At 49.5% G+C, this 17189-nt stretch overlaps 1 gene segment (V, D, J or C); it reads right to left on the reverse strand.

The window, feature by feature from the left end:
* Positions 1-5745: 5745 nt before the first annotated feature.
* The window catches only part of LOC101444481 (T-cell receptor alpha chain constant-like), a 76695-nt gene continuing 65251 nt past the window's right edge, over positions 5746-17189 (reverse strand). Inside the window, 4 exon segments of the C gene segment in view lie at positions 5746-6338; positions 7200-7307; positions 8199-8243; positions 9782-10039. Coding sequence covers positions 7201-7307; positions 8199-8243; positions 9782-10039 — 410 coding nt within the window.

The raw sequence follows: 17189 nt of genomic DNA on the forward strand, positions 1-17189 counted from the left end.
CTTACGGGACTGTTAGCTCTGGGAGGACAGAAATTGCATGTGTGTGTGTATGGTATGTGTGTGTTTAATGCAAACAATACTTTATGGAGATAATTTACATACACTAAAATGCATATATAGTTTGATGAATTGCTTTCCTAAAATTAAAAATTTTTTTATTTTCTTTTGATACAGGGCTTCATTTTTTTCCTTTCATTTTTTACACTTTTTAAATTAAAGTTAATAGATCACAAAGAACGCTACATTAAAAAACATAAAAAACATAAGAGGTTCCCATATACCCCGCTCCCCACCCCATCCCATCATTTTTGTAAATTGTATTTTTTTGAAGATATATACATCACACAAAAAGTTACATTAAAAAGTTTAAGAGGTTCCCTTATACCCCCTACCCCCTCACCCCACTCCTCCCACACCAACAACCTCCTCCATCCACAGTAGTTGCTGAGGGCAGGGAGAGGGAAGAAGAGATGTGATGTAGGGCATTTTGGGGACTTTGAGTTGTCCTAAATGATGTTGCAGGGTCAGATGCTGGACTTTATATATTCTGCCATAACCCACTGAATGTACTGGGTAGAGTGTGAACTGTAGGGTAAACGATTATCTATATGGTGCAGCAGTGCTCCAAAATATGTTCACCGAGTGCAATGGGTTTGATTAATTTTGACACCCGTGTAACCATCACCCAGATCAAGATACAGAACCCTGCCACCACCCCTGGAAATCTCCTCGTGGCCTTTTGCAGTCAAGCCTTCCAACCCTTGAGGCAATCACAGCTCCGATTTCTCACATTGGTGACTAGAGATTAGTTTTGCCTGTTCTTGAACTCCATCTGCAAGGAATCATACAGTTTGTACAGACTGACTTCCCAGAGCCTGGTACATGGTTGGTTGTTAACTACCCTATGAAAGCACTAGCCCACTGGGAAACTGAGGCTCTGAGCAGTTAGTGACTACAGCAGGGCTGTGCAGCTAGCAAAGAAGTGGAAGTTGGACGTCAGCCAGTCTCCCTGATTCTGAATCCAAAGTTCTCTCCCGGCTCCCAGCGAGCCTTCTCCCATGCCCTGCCCTCTGGGCTCCCCTCTAGAGCTCTGTGATCAGCATGGCCCATCCTGGGCAGGCAGTGCCCCCTGCTGCTGGTGGGGCCTCACGGAGACCCTTCTCTTCTCCGTGGAGATGTGCCAGGGTCACACAGACCTGGATCCCAGTGCAGTGACTGGCACAGGGTAGGGGCTTGCACAGTGAAAGCCACCTGACCTTTCATTTTCTTCTGAAAAGAGCCTTTCCTAAGCTTCTAGGGCTTTACATTTCCAGAATTAAACAGAAAGAAGGGAAGAGGCCTTTTGGTGGAGCGCTGCTGCCCCCAGGTGGTTGACTTGAGACATTACCCCAGAGCCGGGACTCCAGTTCTGACATTTTTCCAGTCCCAGGTTGAGGCTCTGCCTCCTGGACTCCTGAATCCTGGGCTCTTAGCTCTGAGAAGCAGACCCCCATCAGGGCCATCACCCTGCACTTCAGCCTCTGCCTGGAGTGGGGGGTCGATGGAAGGGCCAGCCAGAGTGGGCATCCCAGGGAGAAACCAGCCCAAGCTTTTGCGGAGTCAGCTGTGGGCTCCCATACCCCTCCCAGGGGAGGGTGAGCTGGACATAAGCCTTGAAGGCCTGTCCTGTATTTAGCAAGTGTTAAATCAGGTGAGATAGAAGGTTTGATCCCAGGGCTTGTCTCGGGGCGGCGGAGGTGGGGTAAGGGAGCTCCTGAGCTGCGGCAGGAGGGCGGCGCCTCCGGGCCTCTGCTGGGTGTGGGTGCCAGTTGGCAGAGGGACCTGCCACCCCCCAGCCTGGCGGTCTTCCCGGCGCACCTGCGGTTAGCGGTGTAACGGCCCAGCCTGCCTCTTCCCGGCACGTGGCCTGGGGCGATGCTATCAGTAACTCAGTATTTTTAACCCTTCCTTCTAGAGGATGTGGCTTCTGCGGGAGAGCTTCAAAGGGTGCCCTATTTACCCCTCTCGGTAGGCATGACGTCATGGAAATGGGTAGGGGCTGCCCCAGGCCCCAAACACCTGGGGGGAAGTGGGAGACTTTTTCCACTTCCTGCCCTACTTCTGGCTACTGACTCAATGTCTGGCCTCTTTATTAATTTCAAAATGTAACTCTACATCTGATAATGGGAGGAAACTTTCTGCAGGTGTGTGTCTGTGAAATGACGCCTGAACCTCCCCGCCCCCGCCCCTGCCCCTGCCCCCGTGGCCCAGGTGGCCTTTACACAAGGCACGGCCCTGGCCATCCTGCAGCCCTCTCAGCCATCCATGCATTTATTAACAAGGGTGACAGCCCGGGACTCCAGGTTGCTGCTTCCCCAGACCCGCTCACCTCAGTCAGAAGCCCTTATTCCCACCCTGTGCCCAAGGAGGTAGACAGGATAAGGGGTTTAAGGGTGGGAGGTGCAGAGAAAGGTTGCACAGTAACGTCACCTTTGGACCTGGGCCTTGGTATGGCCACACAGGAGACGGAGCTCTGACTCATGGTGCCCTGTGTGCTTTCTGGGAGCAGCTGCCCTCCAGGCTTGAAGATGGGTGCCCGCCCTGGGGCTGTGCCGGCCAAGAGGCCATCGCTCAGGCTCGGCCTCTCCTGATAGTTCTGGACAGGTGACTCAGCTCTTGGCAACATTGTGAGCTAGAATTTCACCCAGCCTCCTCTATTAATCCCCTTTCTCTCGTGCCTGTGCCTTCCCACCAGCCTCTCAGCTCAGCTCCCTCTCCGTGCCTGATTCCACTAATCATTCATTTGTTCATCTGATGGTTAAGTCTTAAGCATCTAGCATCTTTTCATGCCTAGGTATTGTGCTAGGTGTGGGGGAATAGGGTTCCCTTCCCAGCAGGGCATAGTTCAATGGGTTTTCTAGCTGAGATGTTACCAGATAACTAAAGTGCCAACTTTCTCTTTTTTTTTCTTCTTCATTTTTTTGTTATTTCAAGGTAAAATAAAGAATGCCACTAAACGATTAACTACATGAGAAAATCTAGGTACAGGTTGCTATCTCTTAAGAGCTTTCCACGTGACCCAGGGGCGTTGGATTTTCTGAGGGTGCCTAGAAGATAAGCAGTCCTTCAAGACTCAGCTGGCTGCCTCCTTCATGGATAACAGCAGAGGGGTCACCCGTCAGAGCTGCAGAGCCCACGGGGATGTTCCTGAAGCATGTACTTGCTCGGCCTGTTCTTTCTCCTGACTGGACTGTGACTCCAGTTGCTTTCAAAGGGCAGGTTTCTGGATGAAGTTTCAGAGACTGCTCTAGAGTGCTAGGCCTGGGATCATGAGGGGTCGTTTGGGCTACTCTTCTGCCTCCAGGCATTTCAGCCTTTGGGGCAGTAGGACATCTGTCTAGAGAAACCCATCTGACAACTGGCCTGGTAAGATGCTTCCTGCCGGATGTCTGCTTTTGTTCCCTGACGCTGGGTCCAAACTGGTCTGGTGCAGCCTGGGCCTTCTGTGGATTTGATTATCAGCTGCCTCTTCTCTCCAAGCTGGACAGTCCCCAGGTCCTTACTGCTGGACCCTCTGCACTGAGGAGCTCCACTGGTGCCCTAGGCTCAGCGCTGACCTCCCTGGTGGACCCAGGAACCCTTTTCCTGCACCTCCCCACAAGACAACTTTAATTCCCCTCGGTATCCCAGCTGGGGCCTGGAGCAGGCCTGAGAGCAGAGTGGTCAAAGATGGATGGGGTCTCTGTCCCCCACTCAACATACCCCCTTGCTCCTGGCCCACTCCTCTGACCTCAGCCCTTACTGGCCTCAGGTTTAGCAGCAGACCTGAGGGAGGGTCCTTCCTAGGATTGAGGGGCCCCTGGTGGGGGTTTCTAAGGAGGTTCCTAGGGAGCGGTGCTGGCCCTCCTCTCCACTTGGCCTCCAGCCTACCCAGGGCCCCATCACCCTGCACCTCAGCCTAGACCTTCCTCCCTCCAGTTGTGAGGATGGATTCCCAGGCCCTGCAGCATCTCCTCACATAGGTCCTCGGTGGCCTTAGGGGACCTGTGAACCGCTGGCCTGGCCGCCTGGGCACTGGGCTGTAATGGCCTGAAGTCTCCCTTCCTTCTCCTTCAGCCTGGGCCTCTGCTGAGGTTATCTGAGGGTCTCTGTTTGGCCCCTTCTGCCTCCCAGGGCCTCTGCTCCGTCCCTGTCCCAGGCACCCAGGTCCCCTGCAGCCTCACACCACTGCAGCTGACTCTCAGGAGCTGGCCTACCTCCCCAGCCACCCACACTTACCTTGCCTGGATCTTTTTTTATACAGGGAAAAGTGAATTACTACTTTAGGGGGAAAAAGATAAACCAATTTGCCCTGAGTTTTTAACAGTTGATAGAAGCTTGCTCTATTAACCCTCCCAGGAGCATTTTCATTTGATACGGGAAAGAGAATGCTTTAATTAAAAGAAATTCCCGATGGTGGAATCTCTGGCAGTATGTCAGGGGAGGCAGTTTTGAGCAAGAGGCCTGCCTGGAGTTCCACAAAGGTGGCGAATCCCTCCTTTGGGAAGACGGGACCTGTGTGCTTAGGTGTGAGAGTGACCTTGCTGTGATGGTATTTCCTCTGAGAACTTCTTTCCCTGTAGTAGTATTAAAAGGATCTGTATTTAGGCTGAAGAGCAGGCAGCTCAGGGGGAACCGAGGATTCCGTGACTCCCCTCGTGGGGCTGACCAGGAGGTGGACTGACCAGGAGGTGGGACCATGGTTCTCTGCTCTCAGAGTTGGATGCATGGAGCTGACCACATTCTGTGGGTGGTGACCCTGAAGCTCGTAGAGGGGAGGGCTGTGCCCAAGGTTGAGCTGGTGCCTCCAGCCCTGCAAAGAGAAGCAGGGCTGGATTGTGGCTGGGAGGTGTTGCAGACTTCCGGCCGGTGTGGTCAGAGACACACAGGGGCCCCATGGGGGTGTTGGGCTAGAACCCCCTCACACCCCGGGCGTTGGTGAGCACTCTGCTTTGGTTCTGTAGAGGCAACTGCTAGGCAGATGGCTGAGTGGTCTCTGAGGTGTGTTCCCATCAGCATCCATGGCTCCTGAAAGTGCTGGAGAGAGAGTAGCACCCCATGGAGGCCCCAGGGATCCCACCCCCTGCCCTTTAGGTGGAGGCCTGGAACATCCACTCTCCTTGGCTGAGTCCCTGGGCTTAAGGGGAGAGAGGTCATCTCTGCTTTCCTCATACTCATGTCCAGGATGGTGTGGGTGGAAAGTCCTGCTAGGGTCCCTCCCTCCCTGCCGGCTCCAAGGGGCTGGGCATTGTGCTGGGACCTGGAGAGCGGAGTAGGGGGTGGCTCCCAGCCACAAGTCTGTGGGACAATGCAGAGTTTCAGTGGGAATCCATTCTGGAGCAAAGGCAAAGGGAATGTTCCCAGAGAGCAGGGAATGGGGGTGGGGGTGGGGGGTGGGCGTTGGGGAAACTTGTTCTGTTGGTCCTTTTTCACCAAATTTCAACTACAAATCACCACCACCCATGTGCTTGGGTCTCCTGCTATGGGTGGCCCAGCAGTGTGGCATGACTGGAAGAGTAGGGGCCGAGCTTTTAAGTGGGTTTGCCTGGCTCCCAGCACAGCCTTCTAAGTGGAATTTTCCAAGAAGAGATTGACTTAAGCTGTTTGTTAGTAAGGCTCTCTGTGTGTGGCATTGTGGACAAAGGCTTCAGTTCCTTCTGCCCAGCTAGTGATCAACAGCAACCAGAAAATGACCCCAACCAGACCCAGTTGCACAGAAGCACAGCCTTTGCTCGTCCAAATCATGTTTAATGAAGTCATGGGCAGCTGAATACACCACGTGGCTCAGACACATCACATAGCAGGGCCTAGAGAGGGAGCTCATTTCTCCCACAGCATAGCAGGGCCTAAATAATGAGATCCTTCCCCCACACACGTTGGGAAAAAGAATCATATGTATTTCTTTATGAACATTATTTAAAAACATATAAACTCCTCAGAACATTTCCCAGGAGCTAGAGGCCAAGAAGACTTCTGTTATACAGAGGGACTTCAGAGGCACCTCTCAGGACCAGTCAGGAGTTTCCTCATAGTCAGGCAAGGCTACAGCTGTGCCTGCCCTTGCCGTAAATGTCAGGCAAAGAAAAGCAGCATGAAGGTGATGGGGGATGAAGGCAGCAGAATTTGGCAGCAATTCAGCATCTTGATCACGAAAGTCGGGCAGCATCCAGTTTTTGGCATTGCCAGTGGGAACAGAGAGGCAGTGGGCGCCTTCTTCTTGGGGGGTAGAGAATTCTCCCCTCTGCCTGAAGGTGGGGGGAAGGGTGGCAATGAGGAGGAAGACTTGACGGAGCCCAGGGCTCCCTTAAAATCTTGGCAACCTGGAGGAGAAGGAACAGAAGTCAGACTGGGCAGAGGAGGCCTCAGACGATTTAGGATGTGGTGAGATGTCTCCATTTGGGGCCAGGCGACACACGTGGGCCCTGAGGTTCTTTTTGCTAGTGATGGGATGGAATGTGCCATTCAACAGGATGACCAGGGGCATTGGGGGAGAAGGGGATGGAGACGCTAGCCAGGACTGGGATGTGATCTGAGTATGATATCTTTTCACTATTAGCTAAGGGACATGGGTCTCTTTAGGTCAGGCGTTCTTAACCTTTTTTGTTCCATGGACCTCTCTGCCAGTCAGGTGAAAACCATGGACCCCGTACTAAGTCCACACTATTTAATAAGTATATAATACCCACACCAACAGGTCCCCACAAGAATAATGCTTTTTAAAATTTCAATTGAAGCTCATGGACCCCTTGTTAAGAACCCCTGCTTTTGGTTATGCACTGAAAGAGACCCAGTAGCAGGCACAGGCTCTGAACGGAAAGGGCACCGGGTCTATGTGGCCGTGGCTCTGATTCTCTCACTCATTAGCGGCGTGGCCCTGGGTGTTACTTGACCTCAGTTCCTTCCTTTCTAAAATGGAGAAAACAAGTGTTTTTCACACCTCATAGGGGAGAAGGGGCTCAACGGAAGTGACTGAAATGAGTGTGTGGTGTCCTGCTAAAATTCTGGGCCATTGCTGGCAACAGGAGTAACTTGTAATGGGATGAAATGGAAGAGTTTGGTGAGCCCTGACTTTGGACTTAAATGCCAGACCCTGTGGGGAGGTTTGTTCTCAGGGTTTGGGGACCTACCCCAGGCCCTCGGCGCCACCTCCACCCCACCCCCCTGCCGAGATGCCCACTCACCTCAGCTGCTCCACAGCCGCAGAGTCATGAGCAGGTTGAAGCCGGCCACTTTCAGGAGGAGGATGCGGAGCGCAATGACTGACAGGTTTTGAAAGTTTAGGTTCATATCTGTAACACAAAGAGGCCGCAGCGGTTACAGGCATGTGTGGAGGAGGGCTGCACACCTCCCTGTATCAGCTTGCCCCCAAACTCCTGGATTTGCCTCCCCTTTGAGCTTCTGTGCCTATCCCCTTATAAACAGATGTTTGTGCGTTCCTCCAGGGTAGACAGTATTTACTTCAAAAGAAGTACACTGACTGAGCTTAGCCCCTCTTCTATTTCTGAGTCCCTCTGTGGGTGGAGATGGGGGCTAGGTGCTCGGAACTTATAGGCAATTAGATCAATCCCTTGTGTCAGGCCCTTTACTGAGAACCTAGTGGCTAAACCACAGGAAGGGTGACAGTAAGAACAGAACAAATGGCGATGAATATGGACCCAGGGTAGGCGGTGAGGAGTGGGTGGGGGAGCCCTCGAGACACAGGGCTCTGCTGTGTGTCTGGGCCACATGAGCACTGCTTCTTGAAAGAAGGCAAAATCCCCTGACTGTGGGGGGCAAAATGACCTCGAGGTTCCTTGGTGAGTTTAGAGGTATACATTAGAGAGTCAGACATTTCAGAGCTAGGTCAACCAGAAGCTCTCTTTGGCTCTCCTGATGGTAGAGCTATTGAAAGGAATACATAAGCCTACGAGTGAGTCATTGCTTAGTAAAACTAGAGACTCATCCTCAAAGTGCTTAGAATGTAAAGGAAAATTAAAGGTGAGAGGAACTTGGGGATCCAAGAAAAACCCCAGGCAGGGCTCTGAGCAGGGCTCCAGAGGCTAGTCCTGTCCCTCATAACTTTATTCCCAGGGACATAACTTTATGTCCCTCATAACCTTATTCCCTTCCCACCCCAGTAGGGTGATTATGGGTGCATCGCCTCCCACCATGTGTGAAGCCAGGCTAGACCCTTCTCTTACCTGTTTCAAAGCTTTTCTCTACCAACTTGGCATCACAGGAATACTCTAAAAATAGAAACAAAGACATTTTCTTAGAACACAGAGCCTGGCTGACTCTCCCACTCCAGACCTCCCAGGAGCTGGGCGGGTGGATGTCTATACGTTTGCCAGCCTTCCTTGCAGAGCGGACTGAGTGAACCTACTGTATGCGGCACCTGCTGGGGAGAGCCACTGGCCCTGGGCTGGACCAACACCCTGGCTTCCTTGGTACCATTTCATTCATCAACAAACACTGATTGTGCAAAGTACATGTTATATGACACAAGGCCACAAGGAACCCATCAGACAGAGACCCTGTCCTAGGGCAGATCCCGGTCCAGTAGGGGAAGCAAGACATGTACACAGTGCCAAGTGCTATAGAGAGTATAGATCACTTCATGTGTTCCACAAAGTTTTGATCCCTGCGCCCCAAATTTGTGCCTTTGTTGTCTCCATCTCAATAAATGGAATTATCATTGATGCAGGCATAAAATCCAGCCATCTCCCTTGATCCCCTCCTTTTCTTCTCATCCTTTCATGGCTCCACCTTTGAAGCACAAACGACGTTAGCCACCTCCGTAACTCCCCAGCCACCACTTGGCTCAAACCCCATCACCTTTCTGCTGCAATAGCTCCCTTTCTGCTTCCATTCTTGGTTCCTACCATCCACTGGGCAGTCAGAGTGATCTTTTAAAAAAGTAAATTTGATGTCACTTTGCTGCTTAAAATCAACCAGTAGCTTCCCAGTGTACTTAGAGTAGTGTCGTCCCCTCTCTCAAGACCTTTGAGGCCCTATGATCTGGCCCTCACTTGCTTCTTCCACTTCATTTCCTACACCCTTTCCCTGCTTGCTGTGCTGCAGTCATTTCTGTTCCTTCCCAGGGCCTCTGCGGGAGCGTCTCTGTGCCCTCTGTGTGGGCTGGTACCTTCTTTTCCTCAAATAGCATTTGTTCAGAGAGCCCTTCCCTGACCTTTGTCCCTAAAGTGGTGGCTTCCTCAACCCCAAGTTCAATCACAATCTGAAGTTATCTGCTTTCCCCATTGCTTATGGGTGGTCTGCCCCCAGTAGAGTAGAACGTTGTCAGGGCAGACCCTGCATCCTCTCCCCTAGCCCCTGGCACATTGTCAGCACACCATATATGGTTGTTGAATGAATGAATGATGGTGAGGTGGGGAGGTGGGACAAGCTCATTTGACAGGGTGAGGGAGGGAGAGGGACCGGGATGTAGCCTGGAGAAAGGGCATGAGAGCTGGGCCTGGAAGAGCAGGGGGTTCTGCAGCCTGAACGGAGGCAGGAGGCGGGACCTCCCAGAGGGTTCCCAGGGAGCAGCGGAGACCGAGCCGGGCAGCGCCCTCTCCTACCACCTTCTCCCCTTCTGCCTTTTGCTCGGGACATTCTGGGGCTACCAGGAGAGAGTTCATTGGCCCTCAGTACCTAGAGGGTAGGGGGCTCTGCTGATGATGGCTGAGGCTAGACCACCAAACAGCAGCTTTTAGACACCACCAGACTGAGGCCCGGCAGAAGTAGGCCTCTGTAAGTGGGGAGACTCCAAGGCTGCACTGACCTGAGCTGGGATAAAATGCATAGGTCTCGAAGGCGGAGTTGCATTCAAAATTGATGCTGTTGCTCCAGGCTAGGGCCCCGTTGCTCTTGGAGTCCATGGCCTTCACGTCCAGAGCAGTGCTGCCTGATCTGAACACCATGTGTTTCATTTCTTGTGTCACATTGTCTTGAGACGCAAAATCGGTGAGTAGGCAGACGGAGGTGTTGCTGGATTTAGGGCCACGCAGCTTGTACACGGAGGGGTCAGGCTGGTGGATAACTGTGGACCGAGAGGACACAGGGTCAGGAGATGCTGCCGTTTCCCTCCTGGCCCCCACCCGGGTCGGAGTCCAGATGCCAGGGGTGGACCAGAGCGGGGCTTGGCGGGGCTGGCAAGTCCCCTTCACAGGCTTTGGATGGGAAAGAACATTTCACAGAGTGGCTCCCTACGATGGCCTGGGCCTCAGGACACGCACAAGCCATGGGTCCTGGCTAAGAGCCAGGCTCGCAGTGACCGCTCTCTGCCAGGCCCTCCCTGACTGCCGCCTGAAGAAACTAGAAACACAGTGCTACTTAATGATACTGCTCTTTCTTCCACTTGATAGGAACTTCTCCAAAACCTCAGCAGGCCTAATAAACAACAACGCAGCTCCGGCAGAAGGGTGAAAGCAAGCTTAGAAGAAAGACATGGCAAAGGAAGCTGGGCAGCGTGGACTCTAGGTGGACTCCCCCACCTATGCTGGCATTGGCAGAAATGGGAGGTTTCTGGGATTGGCCTTAACTCAGAATGTCTCTCACATTAGCAGGAGATTTCTCTATCATGAAGAATTTTGGACATTACATCAGAACACCCAAGTTCAAGCCTTGGCTCTACCATTTACTACACTTGGGGCTGCAAGCAAGTCACACCAGCTCTGTGGTCTCAGGAATTTCATTTGTTAACTGGGGATGTTACCTTGTCCACTTTCTTTCCAGACTCTTCTGAGAAACAAAGGAGAATTTCTCCATATAGAATTACATTAACCAAGTGCAAAGTACTGAACACATTTTAGTAGTTGCAGCCTTTGAGGCTTGCCAAGGCCTTGCCATGGAAACATTGCTGCTAAGTAATATACAGTCTCAGTTTCTACTCTTCACCTCCAGGAAGCAGGAATTGCTGGAGGCTTTTCCTTAGTGCTGAGAATCATTCTTCAGTATTTCCATGGGATTTTGTGTTTTTAATGCGATTCTCACTGTTTATTCTTCCCGACCTCCTGCCTTTAGAGGAAGAAGCAGAGGTTTGCTGGGAAGCTTAACACACCCGGGGCCACCCAGAGAGTTTACAGCGGGGCTGGGATTAAGGCTTCCTGCCCCTGCGGTTCTCAGCTCCCACAACTCCTCACCAAATCAGTACACGAGGTTTCCCACACCCGACCAAATGCACCCCACTTGCTGAGGGAGCCAGGGTGGCCTTGGTAACACAGACATCAGCTGGACTTCAAATCAGGGAAATCAGCCCTTGGCATGCCTTAGGAAGCCGAGGCAGGGCAGAGCTGCCTGCCACCAGGGGCTGCTTCTGGAGCTGCTGAGCAGAGGGTGAGCTCCAGGGACTCATTTGAGAGACAGCTAAAGCCGCAACCTCCACATGCCCTGGGGCCTGACATCACCGTGGGTTAAGGACCTAAGGTCCAGCTCTTTCAAGGAGAGGGGAGAGACAGTGCCACGGACACATCCCAATAGGTTAGTTAGTCATAAGTGGGGGCCATGGGTGGGGCTGGGAGGGGGACCTGGAAGGGTGTGGAGGTGCTGAGGGAATGCGGACTGAGGGAGAGGCAGAGGAGAAGGTGCTACCAGACACAGAGGGGGAAGAAGGCTGCTTGGGGTGGGGGGCAGATGCCCAACTTTGAGTCCTGCATGAATACCCACTCATGTCCTGGTGCGAGTGCATGTCAGCCTGGAGAAGGTCTAGACCAATCTGTCCAATATGACAGTATCTAGCTACCTGTGGCTATTTAAATTACAATGAACTAAAATAAAATAAAATAAAAAATTCATTCAACAATTACAGTTTCCAGAACTCAACAGCTATATGAAACTGGTAGCTACCATTTCAGACAGTACAGTTTCATAGAACATTTTCATCATTACCAGAAAGTTCTACGGGACAGTGCTGGACTAGAGAGAAGAATGCTAAGGAACATGAGATTTTGAGGAGAGGCAACAGGGGCTTGGTGCAAGACTTAAAAACCATCTTCACGTCTGTGCGGGTTACTCTACCAGTGGCAGGCCAATTGTTGTTCAACTTTGATAACAAGAGATCAAGTTGAAAGAGCAATAAAATAGAGTCAAAGAATTGGGGTGATTTTTAGCGCTCACAAGTCGTCTTTGCCGCAGTGAATGCACTTTGGCGTCACCACCCTGCCTTTGTAGTGTTGTTTCTCCTGTGCAGCTCCCGACCACCAACCTCTTTTGCTCAGCTGCCCCGCCCCAGTCTCGTTTTTGCATTCATCCTCCAAAATACTTTTTCTAAAGCGTGGGTTGGATAGGGTTGCTTTCTCTTCAAAATAATTCAAGGACTCCCTATTGCCCATTGGATAAAGCCCAGACTTTCTGGCATGACATTCTGCCATGGTCTAGAAAGCTTGATTTTCCACCTTCGCAACCTTCTCTCAGGCCCTCTATGTGCCATGGGAGGATGGCTACATCAAACTCTTCAGGTTGGCTCCCTGGAACATAAGGTCTTTGAGAGCAAAGGCCGGGACCCTGTTTACCACTGTATCCCTAGTACCTGCCACACAGTAGGTGCTCAATAAACAATTGTTGAATAAACAAATGGGCTGATGACTATGATACAGAATGTCTGCTTTTTAGATTCCCTGGTCAAAAAACTTGGTATTGATCCTTAAATTTGTTTTTTTTAGCCCCCTTTTTCTTTCACCCCATGTACCTCTAGTGCAATTTCTTTTTTGTCTGAACACAAGAAACAAGACACTTTAAATTTGAAGGTCTTTAGAGGTTCATTTGCTAGAGCCCTGTGGCAAGACACCTTATACCCTAGCAAGATAAACACATCCTGCACTAATGATATCAAAACGTAACCTTAGTAAGACTGGATCAATCTTTCAACGTGGAAGTTCAGCTATTCCATGTCCTAACCTGTCATTTTAATTCAAAACTAGCTGTGGTAGCACATGTCTGAATGTTCCAGTGCTTTAACCCTCAGGAATGGCACCGTGAGTGAAAGCTTTTTAGCCTCTATAAATCTGTGCTTTGTCGTAAGGCAGTAGGAACCCAGAAATGTGAGTCAGCGACACTGACTCTGGGTCCCTGAGGCTTTGGTGAGGGTAAGGAAATGGCACGCATGGGCAGACTCACCAGGAGAAAAAGCTCTGGTTCCTTGGCCAAATTGCAAGTAGGAGGCAACACCTGTGGCCCACTCCCAACGTCTCCACTACAGAAAACCTTAGCTTTTTCCCGCTCCGAGGGATGGGGCAAGCCCTCTTAGAGCCACTGTGAAAGGACAGAGGAGGTCCCCAGGGCAAGAGCTGACCATGCAAAGAGCTGACCCCCTCTCACCTTCCCATCTGGTCTGCATTTCTAAATTGGATTCCCAGTTCCTGGCCCTGGCTCTAAATGCATTCTCCTGAAGGCAGCAAGCAGTACTCCTTTTCTCCATAATCTAAGAAGACATCTTTGCTTTGTTGTCCATTCCAACTTCCCTGTCAGATGTGTTTACTTAGGTCAAAGCACATGGGTTATGTCCATTCCCAAGATCATCACTGTTTTCTTCTTGTTCTTAAGTCTGGAACTTCCCTTGTCCATAAATAACTTAGCCATCCACAGGGCTCAGTGAGTCCTCTCCACTGCAAAATCTTACCCCACCTAGGCCAATTTCCAGCCAGAACCCCATTCCTCTGAATCTCTATTGTGCCTATTGACATCAATTGACAAGTACTAAAGTAATTTTCAGGTAGCTAAATTTAGAATAATTCTGTCCCTTTTGCTAGTTTTCATATTCTTTGGGGACAGGTCAGGCATTTATCTGAGACATCTTTATACTCAGCCTAATGTTACCTAAGGTGATGATGACCACATAGAGAGTATTTAAAAAATATTCATTGAACAATTAAAGTCAAACTTTAATGGGTTTGACCTAGAGAAACACAGATATTCAACATTGTTAATGATGCTTTTCCCTCTCACAGAAGTCTCTGTAAGACAATTAGGTGTAACATCCACAGTTAGCCAGACCATGGTAATGATTGATACTCCCAGGCAAAGGATTAGGGACATTGGCCCATGGGGTGGCAAACGGAGCCACCTAGGATAACTCACCAGATATTATGGTCACTTGGGTCCCTTTCCCAAATGTGAGTTTACCAGTCATTGCTCCAGTATTCACACCACAGGTGACATCAGTACACAAACTCACTGGACCTTCCTACTGCTTAAAGAGGAGAAGCTTTCATCTCCCTCAGGGGACAGGAGGATTACTCTCCTAAGAGTTAGACCTTCTGCACTTTCGTATTGAGATTTTTGCATCTGGCATGTTTAATTATTTTCCTCCTGCTCCATCTTGGGCTGGAAGCTGCAATTTCATGTGATTTCATCAAACCAAGAATTCAGGAAAGCACAGAGCCCTGTTAAGGAGAGTAGTAGCTTGGATTGTCTCGTGGAAGGTCCGAGACTACTGGCTTACTGCCTGCCTTGTGATACCTAAATTTCCAGTCTAACGATAATGTCTCCAGAGCATCGAGGGCTGGATGGGAGGATTTTCTAGGGGTAGGTGGAAAGAATCATTTGGGATCCTGTAGAAGAAAACATCTGGGCTCAGCTCAGCATCTTAGAGAAGAAGAGTTAGTTGTCCATGCCCCTCCTTACCCCACTGTACTTACTTGGCTGGACACTCACTCTGGTTCCCACTCCAAAGGTTAGTGTGGCACCGCTGCTGAACCCCCACTGCAGGTAAGGTCTTTGCGATAACCTTTCTTGTGCTAACCGCTGGAGCCCATCAGGGTCTCAGGGCACCTGCCTAAAGGGCTCTCTGGTTCTTTGCTTCTTAGCTCTCCTATTTCCCAAAGAACTCTTTCCCCTTTCCCTTTCCAATTGGGTAAACCTTAGGATAGCAAAGCCTTGATAACAATAATGAAATTTTGAATAAGCTACTACTTATTAATTACTTGCTATATTCTGGACATTGTTGCATATTATTATGATGTGGTTATCATCATTTTGCCATTGAGAAAGTGGAGACTTTATTAAGTATGGCTCATGAGAGTTGAGCCAGAATTTTCTCCAGGTTTGTTGGCCTCCCAAGCTGTGCTATGAATGCTTTATCACACTGCCTCCATTCCTCATTATTTCTAATGGTATAAATACCTTTCACATGGGGGTCTGGGCTACTTTCACCCTTGGGAGAGGGGTCCAAACACTACTAAACTCCAAAGAGGAAGATACTATGAGCAGGCATCCCAGAACTGTGCTCGTTAGCTAATCCAGGGAATTAAGCTTACCACTGCTGTAGAAAAGAATTTGTGTTTGCTGTTAGCTCATCTCTTTCCCCCAAGGGCACTTAGCTAATTTCCTGAATGTTCAGATTATCTGGTACTGATATTATCGGCTTCGCTTGAAAGCACCGAGAACTCTTTTAATGTTTCGGTAAATTATTCTGCTCAGACTTTCATTTACTCAATTGGCTTTTGGCATTTCTACCTTTAATATGAGAAATGGGAACATTTTAAGTCACCAAGTGAGCTTACGGAAATGGAAAATGAGTCTTCATCTATCCCTGAGTTTGCCATAAGTCTTCTGCCTGTTTTCTTATAGATGAGCAGTTGGTTAATTTTGATCCGGTCATGTGCATGGTCCTACTCACAGGGGTGTACGGTCAGCCTGGTCCCCGTTCCAAAGGTCAGCTTTCCACGGCCAACAGAAAATGCACAACAGGACCGGCTCTACGAGAACTCCAGCCTGTGCACGGCCAGGCCAGCCTGCCTGGGGTAGCACCTCCTCCTGCCCTGTCTTCCAGGCTCCTCCACATCACCTTTCACTCACAAGGGAGAAAAGCACGGCCCCCAGGGTCCTTGCCCTCAGCTGCCTGTGTAATGTCCCACCGACATTTCCCTCACGGCCTGTCTTGAGCTGGTCAGGCTGTCCTGGAGGGTGGGTGCCCATTCACCCTCCAGGAAAGAGAAAGAGGAAAAATGGAAGAGTCTGGAGAATAGCTGGAGATTAATCAGGAAATAAATCTCGAGGGGAAAGTTCATTGCCTGGGAATAGGTGGAAAGCCTAGGGTCAGTCTTAAAAATGATGGAACTGAGGCCTAGAAAAGAGTCTCCTTTTAAAAAGTGAGTGGCTTCTATCATTCTTTGAGGGCAGAGAAAGAGAAAGGCTAATATTGCTGTAGGAATATTCACACAAAATGCACAAGGAGGACTGTGAGAATCAGGATGAGTTACATATGGGGCCTGAGAGTCTCTTTCTCTGGAGGTTTTTAAGATTAAGGTTGACAGCCAGATGGAGGAAAAAAAAAAAAAACAAAAAAAAACACAACAACTCCGAAGTTTGAGAACGGTTTACACAAGTACTTCTAAGTGAGAACTGCACAGAACTGTAGTTCTTCTAAATTTGCCAAAAAAAAAAAAAAAAAAAAAAAAGATTCTAAGCTCAAAAAGTTTGGAAAATGTTGTTTACTATATTTCAGTCTTGAAGACTGACAATGCAAATCAGAATTTCAAAGACTCTGAGAAGTCCTTCAGTAAAAATAAAATCTAGTGCTTATCAAACTTATTTGATCCAGGAACCCATTTTTCTTAAAGCACTCATTTTATATCCATGGAATATATGCAGATATATATTCCTTAGAGTGCCAAGAATTTAGAATTCCATCCCAAATTTCAGCCTAATTTTATCCTTTAAGTTTTCTGTGCTCTGAATCTGTTTGTTCTCCTACCCACTCCTGCTGAAACAACTAGGGTCCTCATTATGCTCATTATGCTGATTATTTCTTTCTAATCATCCTGAAACAGCTTCATTCTGTTTGTGCAATTGCTGAACACGTAGACAGCTGTGCAGCAAATGCTCCTGCCACTTTCAGAAACAGTTCCAGGGTGGATACGGACACTGTCAGTGTGTGCAGGACACGTGTCGCCCCCATGCTTTGCAGGGTTTACCTACTAGAAACAATGATGAATTAAAAGCCTTGCCCAAATGTGCATTTATTGGCCTTCTTCCAGTCTCACCTTGGAGCTGTGTATTCCAAAGGTGATTGCAGTCCTAATGGAAAAGTGCTTCCTTAGAACAACTATTTCCTGGGTGGTCTCTCAACAGAGACGTAGATTTCATTCATTTCTCAACAGACCTCTTTCCTTTTTGCTGCTAAAAGTCACCTGTGCTGCTTCCCTATCACGGATGTTGTAATCCTTATGGCTTTGAGCTCTGATTATTGAGAA

This window comes from Dasypus novemcinctus, chromosome 3, assembly GCF_030445035.2.
Source record: "Dasypus novemcinctus isolate mDasNov1 chromosome 3, mDasNov1.1.hap2, whole genome shotgun sequence".
Taxonomy (NCBI): domain Eukaryota; kingdom Metazoa; phylum Chordata; class Mammalia; order Cingulata; family Dasypodidae; genus Dasypus; species Dasypus novemcinctus.